The 11,586-nt window shown below is 50.0% G+C and overlaps 2 protein-coding genes across 2 annotated transcripts; one reads left to right on the top strand and one right to left on the bottom strand.

The window, feature by feature from the left end:
- Positions 1 to 996: 996 nt before the first annotated feature.
- On the bottom strand, positions 997 to 1,809 carry ATP5IF1 (ATP synthase inhibitory factor subunit 1). Its single transcript, XM_005500674.2, has 3 exons — positions 1,547 to 1,809; positions 1,361 to 1,473; positions 997 to 1,270 (listed from the first exon to the last, which is right to left on the bottom strand). The coding sequence occupies exons 1-3, from the start codon at positions 1,634 to 1,636 to the stop codon at positions 1,132 to 1,134; spliced, it is 342 nt and encodes a 113-aa protein (XP_005500731.2). The 5' UTR covers positions 1,637 to 1,809; the 3' UTR covers positions 997 to 1,131.
- Positions 1,810 to 1,957: 148 nt separating this feature from the next.
- DNAJC8 (DnaJ heat shock protein family (Hsp40) member C8) lies at positions 1,958 to 8,794 on the top strand. The gene is made up of 9 exons (XM_065041955.1): positions 1,958 to 2,111; positions 3,240 to 3,341; positions 3,858 to 3,914; positions 4,786 to 4,852; positions 5,249 to 5,343; positions 6,152 to 6,223; positions 6,525 to 6,616; positions 6,785 to 6,860; positions 8,050 to 8,794. The coding sequence occupies exons 1-9, from the start codon at positions 2,040 to 2,042 to the stop codon at positions 8,170 to 8,172; spliced, it is 756 nt and encodes a 251-aa protein (XP_064898027.1). The 5' UTR covers positions 1,958 to 2,039; the 3' UTR covers positions 8,173 to 8,794.
- Positions 8,795 to 11,586: the final 2,792 nt, after the last annotated feature.

The following is an 11,586-nucleotide window of genomic DNA, read 5'->3' as shown; positions in this document are numbered from 1 at the left end:
CCAGGCTCTCACCACCCTCAGGGCAACAATTCCTCCTCATGTCCAGCCTGAATCTCCCTCCTTTAGTTTAAACCATCACCCCTTGTCCTGTCACAACAGCCCCTGATGAAGTCTATCCCCATAATTTACCAAAGGTAATTTCAAGAGATGGGAGAAGATCCATCCAACCTCCCCTCCCTCTCTCCTCAGTAGCTCCCTTGGTGGTGATTTTGACACTTTTTTTCACAAGTCATTCAACTTGCTAACCTAGAAAAAGAGCCATCAGGGTCAGAACAAAAATACAGGCTGGTGAGGTAACAGGCTGAATGACCCCCCCCATGAGCCCAACACACCAGGAATTTAAGCCCTCATCTGTTCCTTTCAGAATACAAAGTCGTCCTAATATTTTTTCAGCTATTCCATAGTCCACTGCAGCCACAATGCCAAGAAATGGGTCTTCAACAGGGACACCTTACTAGTGACTCCACAGCGCTTCGGGGAAGCCAATCAGCTGTCAGATACAACGGGACAAACATTTTTAAATGGGTAAATATTTTGATTTTTAAATGGGCAAAAAATAAACAGGTCAATGGCATATTGCTATTCATTGAGTTCCATTCATGTACAAGTCAGGACTTCAGCTGTTATATTCCAGGAAGTTTTACCACCACAACTGAAATCGCCACAACTTAGAATAGTATTTTTGTCTTTGTGGCACTGAACACTTAGTGCAGCAAAAGAAGTTCATTTCTATAGAGACTCTCCTAGGGGAGCAGAGACACATCTCCTCACAACCCCACCAAGCTATTTCTGTGTCAAGGGGCCTCCACACAGGCACCACTGTTCCCCAACCCTTCCTGCAGCTTTAACTAAGTAAAAATAGTCATTTCTTTCAAATAAATCTAAAAAAAGCAGTTAAGTTCTGTACAGGACTCAATAGTATCGCCTTATTTTGGCATAACAATGTTTAAACCAGACAATAGGTATCTTTTTCCATTAAAGTTACTAAGCAGAAAAGACAGGCTGAGTAGTTTATTCGACATTGTTGCAGGCCACAGTATAATGGGATGAATTTGGATTATATTGGCCAACATACAGTCTGTTTAACACCACAATCAGCGTTGACCGTGCACATTCAAGAGCAGTGTCGGCTTAGTCATCTTTGAGCTGCTTGATCTTCGACTTGTGGCGCTCGATCTCCTTCTGCAGCCGCTCGATCTCCTTCTTGTGGTGGCCGATCTCCTCCTCGTGGTGTTTCCGCAGGGCCGAGAGCTGCTCCCTCTCCTTCTCCCTGCGAGAAACATCACGTAAGGCACCAAGCGCGACACCCGCAAACCCGGGGGTGATGACCAAGCCGGGGGGACACCGGGCACCCCCTCACCTGAAGTACCGCTCCTCCTCAGCCGCCTGCTTCTTCCCGAAGGCGCCCCCGGCCTCCCGGATGGCGCCGCCGCCTCCGCCGCCCTTCCCGGCGCCTTTGCCCAGCTCGCCGAGCTGCGGGGAGACACAGCGGTGAGCGGGGCAGGGACAGACACCCCCGGTTCCCCCCGCACAGCCCCTCGCCCACCTGGTCGGCGCCCGAGCCCGAGCTCCAGCGCTGCTGCTGCGCCAGGAGGACCCCGCGCAGGCCGCCCCTCAGCACCGCCACGGCCGCCATCGCCGCCTGCCCTTGAGGGACGGGGCCCGCCCGCTGCGGCGGCGCCCGCGCATGCGCAGAACCCGCTCCAGCCCCAGCAGGCTCCGGGCGGAAGTGGGGACCTGGACGAACCCGCGGCCGTCAGGCTGCGCTTCCCTTCCCTGGGCGGGGCGCGGAGCCGGGCCGCCCCGTTCTGTCCGCCCCGCCCCGTCCTGTCCTGTCCGCCCCGTCCTGTCCGCCCCGTCCTGTCCGCCCCGTTCTGTCCGCCCCGTCCTGTCCTGTCCGCCCCGTCCTGTCCGCCCCGCGGTCCAGCCGAGGGGGCGGTGGCAGCGCGGGAAGGGGAGGCCGGGGGGGCGGGGCTTGTTGCTACGTCGCGCGGCTACGTGCTCACGCAAACTTGCGCGGCGTCACGTGGGTGCTGGCGATGGCGGCGGCGGCGGGGGATCCTGGGGCGGGGGGCGCCGCCGAGGAGGCGTTTCTCACCTTTTACAGCGAGGTACCGGAGCTACCGGGCCGCCCCGCTCCGTCCCATGAGCCCTGCCCCGTCCCCTGGGCCCTGCCCACCCGTGGCTGGCGGCCGGTAGCCTCCCCTCCCGGCGCTGGGGCCTGTGGGGCCGCGCGGCGCCTGACCCGGGCTGGCAGCTCTGAGGGGAACCGCCGGGCCCGATCCTGGCGGGCGGGCCCGAGTCTGACCCTGGGGGGCCCGATCCCGGATGGGGGGCCGAGGCGCTGGCCCGGGCGGGTGCGAGTGAATGGGCGGGTGGGCGAGCGGCAGGTGCTCGGCCCGGGGGAGGGTGGCTGTTCCCCGGGCTCGCTGCGTTGCTGGGCCTTGTTGGGGACAGGCGGGCGTTGGGAAAGGTGCGCGGGGCCCTTTCCCACAGCCTGTGCTGATTCCTGTTACTTTGTGCAAAAGCTCGGGTGTGTTTACCTGAGAAAAGGTGATGCAAGTGCTTTATTCTTATTTAAAGAATAAAAGTGAACATTAAATATGCATGCAAGATTTGGTTTGGCTTAATACCATAAAGCACGGGTGTCAAACTCTTTTTCACCAGGGGCTACATCAATTTTGCAGTTGCCTTTGAAAGGCCGAGTGGAATTTTACGGCTGTGTCAATGTAGAAGCAGTTACATTGATACAGTCCAAAAATTCCATTTGGCCCTTTGAGGCTGATGTGGCTCCCAGTGGCAGTGATTTGATGTCCCTGCTGTAAAGGACAAAACGTAAATTGAACCAAACTAACCTGTGGTCAGAAAGGAGTTTTGTGTTTGCACTGGTGTAATTTAAAGTGTTTAATGGGCTTTCCTGCCAACAGGGGGTTAAAAGCAGTAGTGGGATGGGTTTCTGAGGAGTTGCAAGGACAGGGCTGGTATGGGAGCGTAGTGAGGGGGAAAACCACAGCTGTTGAGCTTCATATAGGAGAAGCAAGCAGAAGTGCTTTCTGGGGGGCTTTATAGTTATAATGTAATGTTAAAAATACTGTCATGCTGTACGGAAGGCTAAAAAAACGTGCTGTGCTAGTGCTTGAGGAACTGCAGGCTTGGGATGAGCAAGAATTGTGGTACAGGACGGTAATGACTGGTGGAAAACAGGTAAACGCACTGTGATGGTCTCTTTTATTCTTCAGGTAAAGCAAATTGAGAAACGAGATTCTGTCTTAACATCCAAAAACCAAATCGACAGGCTGACCCGACCTGGATCTTCCTATTTCAACTTGAACCCTTTTGAGGTTAGTTTGACTCAGTATAGCAGTTTCCAGATTTACTGCAGATTTATTCCAGTAACAAGACCAAACGTAAAGAAAGAAGAAAATTCCCTAGATGTTCATGGAAACCAAACAGTAAAACTCTCCTGTCTTCTTCCAAAATGATAAAATGAATAGTTTCTTGCACAGTAGTATGTTTTCTGCCCCAAATCCTCAGTTGCAAATGATCCAGCAGTGTCCCAAAGGCACCAAATGCTTCTGTTTCTGCCAATCAAAGAGTTTCTGCAACTGGTTGAAGGTTTAGACCAGTTGTGGCTGTTCAGGGCTGGCAGCTGCCTACGTGAATATCCCAAACCGTGTTTCTTTTATAATATTTCTGTTTCACTAGGTGAATATTCATGTCCTGAAGCAGCTCCGTGATGGGGGAAGCTTTTGCTCTTGTGTCTGTACACCAGGGAACCAAGTGTTGGAGCTTGTTGCCAGGAACCTGAAACATGGGGAGTATTGTCGAACTTCCTCTGCTCTCCTGGTCTCTTTTAGGTGCTGCAGGTGGATCCTGAAGCCACAGATGAAGAGATAAAGAAAAGATTCCGGCAGGTATTTGGCTTTTGCACTTGAAGCCTCTGGAAGGGAACTGGAAGGTCTGTGAAGATTGTGCAGCTGTGCTTGGGAACAAGAAAAATGGTTGTAGAGGAGCAGCCATTTGGGGAAGAAATGCATAGAACAATCTTTGTATCAACAAGTGAGGCAGGGTCGGACTCTGCTCCCCAGGAACAAGCGCCAGGAGCAGAGGAAACGGCCTCAAGTTGCGCCAGGGGAGGCTGAGGTTGGATTTAGGAACAATTTCTTCCCCAAAGGGCTGTGGGGCATTGGAACAGGCTGCCCAGGGCAGTGCTGGAGTCACCACCCTGGAGGGGTTGACAATGGGCTGTGGGTGAGTTCTGTAGGTGAGAAGAGAACCTTTCGGTCTGTTACTGACTTCTCAGCTCTGTGAATCAGTAAACTGGGGTTGTTGGAGTTTTCTTTCAGTGAAGGAGCCTGAGAAAAACCTTACCTGCTCTTTTAAACAGTTTAGTGTTTGAACAGCCTTATGGATACTGGAGAATTGCGTGGGAGGTGTTGAGTGAAAGGGAAACTTCAGTTGAGGATGATCTTTGGAGGTGTGTTTCTCCTGAAGACCAAGGTTACGAAACTTGAGTGGCCAAGGCATCATCCCCAGGCACCGCAACTGAAGGATGTTCATATTATTCTGTACATCTCAAGCTGCAGAGTTTCTCAGACAGCCTGGGATTGTATTTGATTTATAAGCTTTTACCAGTGCATCCTTGTGCATGTTGTCAGCTGATTTGTCTGTATACAAAGGAATGTCATCCCCTGTGATTCCTTTTACCTGAGACTCTTTCCCTACTCTCCCCAAAATCTGTGAAACAGTCTTCATCTTCTGATAGCAAGACCTTTTCTCTTGCAGTTGTCAATTTTGGTGCATCCAGACAAAAATCAAGATGATGCAGACAGAGCCCAGAAGGCATTTGAAGGTAACGCTCTCACCCTTTTTTTGGGCTGGTGGATGATAGTGGTGGGACTGGTATTTTCCTGTAGCTGGTTTCAGTTTTTATTAGGGGTGGAGGCTGTAGAGCTGCTGGAGATGAAGGAGCAGCACATGTGGGGTGGCTTTTCACTAGGTGGCAGTGATCACATTGCCTGTTTGCAATGAGGACAAACAAGTTGAGATTGCTCAAGAAAAACTGTTTAATCTGTGCGGTAGATTTTATTCGAAGCCCACACGAAGGAAGGAATGTGGTGGTTTTGGGTGTATGCATCAATCAACCCTCCTTCAAATTCTAGGAAGCAAAATTTGTAGGGGTGCTCAACATGTAGTGATCTTGTGATGCCTGGTGAATGGTGCTATTGACGTCGATGCTTTTTGTTAGCCGTAGATAAAGCGTACAAGTTGCTGCTGGATCAGGAGCAAAAGAAGAGGGCCTTGGATGTGATACAGGCAGGAAAAGAATACGTGGAACACACGGCAAGTATTCCATAGGCCTGGCCAAGTCGTTTGTAACGTGGTTTTGGTCCAACCTGCTGCATGTTTGGGTCAGTCAAAGGTGAGCTGAGCAAACCTCGTAGTGACACCGCGCAGTTGGACTTGGGGGCTCTTCACGACACGAACAAACGCGCTTTGTCCCCAACTGCCGGTGAGCTCAGCGCCAGATAATCCTGTGAAATTCAGTACTGGAAATAATTAGGTCAAGCCACACGGCCTGACCTAAATATTTTTTTTTCTGAGTCTGTGAATGAACGACGCGGTTCAGATGTGCGTAGGTGGAAGAAAATAAGTGGTGACAGCAGGAGACTGGGAAGTTTGGGGGGAAATGACCTATAAGATAAGAAAAGGAGCTTGGATTATGCTGGCTAAGAAGTTAGTTGAGTGATGTGGGTGGACTAAAACACAACACGCTCGAGAGAGCAGATAATACTAGAGAACTCAGATACTCTAAAGCAAGGAACACTTGATGTTCTGCTGCTTGTTCGTCTTTTAAATATCACAAGACAAAATAAACTTCCTGCTGGTTTGGATACAAATATATCTTTAAAAAAAAAAAGGGATTGTGTTGAATAAATGGTATCTAACATAGTGTTTTAATTGCTACAATTCATGTGATAATGATCTTACTTGTGCTTATCTAGACCTAGGACTAGGACTTCGTCACCTGTAATAAAACATTGATCCAAATCAAGAACTTACTGTCATCCAGAATTCTTTCCACACAGTGGAGCAGGAATATAAACCCTATAAAACTCTCTAGGCTCTTACTTTTTTTCTTTACCTTTAGGTGAAAGAAAAAAAGAAGCAGTTGAAGAAGGACGGAAAACCTCCCACTGTAGAAGAGGATGATCCTGAAGTTGTAAGTCATGTGCTGTCAGAGAATCTGGGGAGTCCAGGATGTATTTTGAGGAATTAAGAGTCAAAACTAGTACAGAAGTATTTATTAGACTTAAGAGTGTTGTGAATCCTTGCACTTAAGAAGAAGAAATTCTGATAAGACATTGGAAACCCACACATTTTAGAAAACAGTTTAGCTGTAGCTTAGAGAGTAAATATTATCTAAACTTCACGTTCCTTTTATCCTTTTTACGTTCTTACATAAACCAGACTTCTCTAACTGTTTACCGGCATCATTTTAAGGTTGGTTTTGTGTTTTACAGTTCAAACAAGCCGTATACAAGCAGACAATGAAGCTCTTTGCTGAACTGGAAATTAAGAGGAAAGAAAGAGAAGCTAAAGAAATGCACGAAAGGTATGAGGGGTGTTCTGCTCATGCAGCTCAGGCCTATTTATCTCTTCTGATAAGCACTTTAATCTACCAAGAAACAAGAAGAGTTTTCTGAGATGTTTTGATATTACTGCATTTCTTTATAAGGCAGATGCTTGTGGCTTCATAACTTCTTTGTGGCTTCCCTTCCAGGAAGCGGCAGAGGGAAGAGGAAATTGAGGCACAAGAGAAAGCCAAACGAGAGCGAGAATGGCAGAAGAACTTTGAGGTAATCGCCAGCTTAACTTCCAGCAATTTTTGGCCACGGTGCAGAGATTGAATGACCCTGGAGGGAAGAGAGGCTTTTAGTCTGCAGGTGCTAGAAGATCATTTAAGTAGACACTTAGTAAAAGATGCTGCACAAGCCTGGGTTTTGTCCTTTTGTGGAGAGAAGGGGCCACCAATAGGGCTTTGGTATCGCTTCCCACAAACAGGTCTGGAAGATTAAGATTTGTCAGTTCTGTCAGCAGCTCGTTCTTGCCCCAGTCAGAAATTGGAATTGCTGCTTAGCCCAGGTCACTGGTGACCAGGCAAACTTCATCTGGCAGCTGTTCAACCATCAGTAGCCTGTAACTCATCCCTCATTACACACCAGAGATGAAATGTGACATGTGAGGAGTGGTGAGCAGGAAGGAAGTCAGTGATGGCGTGCAGGACCTCGTGAAAAGATGAGCTAGATTGGTCATTTAATCCAAAGCCAGATCCCAGCCCGTGTTCAAGAGGACTTGAGGAACGAGGGTGTCTGGGAGAGAAGCGTGTGAGCTGTGTAAGGTGAACAAGTAGGGTGTTTCTGGAGCTGAGCTGGGAAGAATTTGTGTTCATGTGCTATATAAAAGCTGGATATTCTGGAAAACTCTTAGAAAAGCCCCAAACAAACCCAATACAATAATCTCAGCCTTTCAAGGTGCTCGTGTTGTACGTCTGCATTGCTCTTCTGGGCTTTCCTGCTCCTGGTGATTCTGGTCTTTGACTGCATCGTTGTTCCGATCCTCTCTCTTTACCCTAAAACCTGTAGGTTTTGTCCCTTGTGTATGTTCCGCAGTATTTCTGAATCCTCATAGGAATGGTTGAGGTCGGAAGGGACCTCTGGGCTCCATCTGGTCCAACCTCCCTGCTCAAGCAGAGCCCAGGACCCTCAATAAAAATGTGTTTCCAGATGTTTAGATGGAGCCTCCTGTGATCCAGTTTGTGCCTCTGGTCCTGGGCATCCGCAAGAAGAGCCCAGCTCAGGTGTTCGTTCCACCCTCCCTCAGATACTGCGCAGGCTGATCAGATCCCTTTGTCTCGAGGATGCGAGACAGCGAAAGCAAGCGCGTGTTCTGGGCTGACAGATGAGGAACATCCACTGGAGATGAGGTTTCTTGTTTCCTTTGGACATCTTGCACTTCTTAACTCTCCATCTCCTCTCTTGTTCCCAGGAAAGTCGGGATGGCCGTGTGGACAGCTGGAGGAATTTCCAGGCCAATACAAAGGGGAAGAAAGAAAAGAAAAACAGGACCTTCCTGAGACCTCCCAAAGTAAAAATGGAGCAGCGCGAATGATCCGGGCGGCACTGCCCAAGTGCGGCTCCTCAGTCCCCTCCCTGCTTTTAAGGACTCATTGGCACCTAGAGTAAGAATTGCTTTTTCGTAGACTGTTTGTTTCCAGTACGATTAATTAATTGGTCAAAGTATTTTTTGTACTCTGTCCCTTTGAACTAGGGCCATAGTATGAACGCGGCCAGGAACCCGCTACACGTAGAGCACTTGGCCGTTATCGCTGTCCTGTCTGTCTGCTGCCCCGTAACTCGGTGTTTTGTACCTCACAGAGATTGTGCTGTTTCCACTTCCATTTGTAGCCTGAGAGCTGAACAGAATATCAGAGGTGGATCTGTACCTTGCTGGGCATTGTCTTTCTTGGCGCGTTCAGCTTCAGAAAGCTCTGAACTCACTGGGAACATGCTTCCAGCACGGTGCAGTGCAGCCAGAAGTCCTCACTGCTCTGAGTGGTGCTTGGAAGGACCTTCCCTGAGCCCTGATTTCCAAACGAACCCCCAGCTCTCAGGCTTAGCCTTCTGTTAATCTCAGACCAGCTGGTCACTTCCTGTAAGGAAAAAGATCACTTCTCTTGATTCATAGTTAAGTTGCGATGGTCTGTATGTAAAATAAATTTTTACCCAAGTTACCATTGTGGCTTTTTTTTCTTGGAATTATTCAGGAATAATTGCGGGGCTGTGAATGGAGCGATGGGCGCTGAAATGCTGCTGCTGTTGAGCGTGAACACATCCCTGGTGAGGGTCTGAAACCTGAGCTGTTGCTGCGTCCTCGTCTTCCAATGCCACCAATCTTTGCCAGTCTTTGCGCTGCTCCTCGCGTCTCGGGCATTGTCGAGATCTCTCTTTGGAAAGATGGGTTCTGCCGCCCTGAAGCGGCGCTTCCACCTTCCGGTGTCTCAGCTCTTTAGATTTTAATTAATTGCCGTCTATTTCTGCCCGCTAGGGAGGAGCGGTGATAAAGTCCTTGTGTTACCAAACAGATTCTGCAGGAGAAGCCGCTGACAGCGCCCGGGGTTCGGATGCGTCTGCCGCAAGGTGACTGTGGCTTCACCGGCAAACGCTGTAGGGAACTCAGGGGATCGGGGGAATTTCTGTGCGATGTCCCGGGGCCGGGCGGTGAAGGTGCCGCTGTCCCGCCAGCGCTGCTCTGCTTCGCGACGGCTGGGCTGCTGAACTCTGCCCACTGGATCTCAGACAGGATTTCTCAGCTTTTCATTGTTTACTGAGACCTTTTCTACATTCAGGGCTGTCACCCTATGCAAGGAAACTGATAGGTTTGGATTAAACAGTTGGGCTTTGCTTTTATTCTTGTTTTTACTGTGGGTGCAGAAATCCATTCTTCAGTTTTTAATCTTTTTTTTTCACATCGACTGGTTTGTTTTTCTTGGGGAAAGAGCTGGGCAGAAACACCTGAAATTTATCACCCATTGTGTCCCACGTCCCCATTCCCTCCCTCCCCACCCCTCGTGTAAATAATGATGAATTTCCTTCTGCAACACTGATGGTGACATTTCTTTCTTTTGTGAAAATGGAAATATTTCTTTTTTGTTTCTATGTGGCAGTATTTGAGGCTCACGGGAGAGGAACTTGTGCTACGGGATGAGAGTTGTTCTGTACCATGTGTAGATGTGAAATTGCTATATTTGCCTGTGTTATTCCTCCCCTTCCCTTTCCCCTTCCCTTTCCCCCTTCCCTTTCCCCCGTCCCTTTCCCCCGTCCCTTTCCCCCGTCCCTTTGCCCCGTCCCTTTGCCCCGTCCCTTTGCCCCGTCCCTTTGCCCCGTCCCTTTCCCCTTCCCTTTCCCCTTCCCTCTTCTGTGCTTATCTGTGTGACCGGACAATAACGAAGGTGAATTGAGCAGCATCGCTCTGTTCAGGTGCTGAAATACCTTTTGTTGGCAGAGCCTGATCCTCCGCTGACTGGTAGGACACGACTTCCTTCAAGCAACGATGAGCCACGTTTGTTCTGGGGAAAATGTCAGTTAAATTTGCGGTGCTGTCTCGCTGCTGCAACCTCTTCTGCTTCCTGGGTGCAAGAACGAGCGGTGCTGGGCAGTAGCTCAGATATCGGCGTGTTGCTGAGCGCAGAGGATGTGCTGCCCCTCTCCCTTATCTGCCTCTTATTTCCTGACAAAGTGTTCAAGCTCAGAGACCTGTCCCAGTGCCTCTTGTCCCAGAGTCTGTCCTTTGGATGTTGAAACACGGGCCTTTCATGCCATGTAACGTCTTTGCTGGCTGATGATGCTACTGACATTTCACATCTTCATGTTTTTTTCAGGTAGCTCGGGGTGAGAACTTGAGATGCTTGTAGGACCCATGTTACGCTGCTGGTTCCACTGCTTGGAAATGTTTATGAGTCTGACCAGTGCAGCCTGCGGCCGAGTCACCAAAGCGCTGCTGCTGTGGGCTCCTGCACTGCGAGTCACTTTTTCCACTGGGTGGGTCAGCAAAACGTGTGGTTTAATTTCAAAAGGGAGAGATCTCTGGGCCTCCTTCCTCCTTGGAGCTCTTTCTGGGTCACTTGGTCCTCAGAGCCAAAACTATTTGTCCTCGATACGCAGGGCAAGAAAATACATTGGTGGGAATAAGGAATATTTGGTTTTCTCTTTCGGAAGGAGAGGAGGTACCAAAGAGCTACAGAAGCACCTTTCAGTAGGGTCTTGGCTTTGTTTTTTGGTAGAAGTAACTTGACCTCAGTGTCCAGTTCCCACAGAATGTTCAGGGGGATCTGCCGGAGGTTAAACCTCTTCTTGGTAAAATAAACCAGTGCGTTACTTGAAATTTTGCTTAGTTTGGCAAACAACGTGCTCTACGTCAGCTCTCCGCCCCTTCTCCCGGGTGGTAATGGCTCTTTCACCGCGTGCCCTTTGTGTTTCAGGAGCACAACTAGTTCCGAGGGATCAGCCGCAGCCAGACAGAGGGACCAGGCAGGACAGACCGAGGGCTTGTGCCCTCTTCTTCCCGATGAGTTTCTTTTGCTGCTCTTTCTCTTAAAACAACTGAAAGTGGACAGGAACGGTGAATGCTTGGCCTTAACGTGGGAAGTTTCCCGCAGGAAGCGCTGGGCGGTTGCAGCGCGCTCTGCACAGCTAACGGGCCGTCTTGGCTGCCTCTTCCTCCTGCAGCGTGGGCGTGATGCTCCGCCCGGGCAGCTGAAAAAGAAAAGGGGCATCGTCCTTGTGGTGTGGCCAGCGCAGCGCTGGGGCTGCTCGCTTTTGTTCTCTGGAGGTAATGGCCTCAGGGCAGGTGACGCCCCGCAGCCCTGGCTCCGCGCTGGGCACAAGACGCGCCGCCGGGGCTTGGGGCGCTGCTCCTCGGGCTGGGCTCCTGCCTTCCCCGTCCCACCCCCGCGCTGCAGCGAGCACCGGGATGTAGTAACGATTTTCAGTGCTCCAAACTATTGTTTGGAGAACAAACAGAACC

Source organism: Columba livia, chromosome 26 (assembly GCF_036013475.1).
Source record: "Columba livia isolate bColLiv1 breed racing homer chromosome 26, bColLiv1.pat.W.v2, whole genome shotgun sequence".
In the NCBI taxonomy this organism is placed as follows: domain Eukaryota; kingdom Metazoa; phylum Chordata; class Aves; order Columbiformes; family Columbidae; genus Columba; species Columba livia.
Note: the sequence above shows the minus strand (reverse complement) of the source record. Positions and strands in the feature narration are given on the sequence as shown.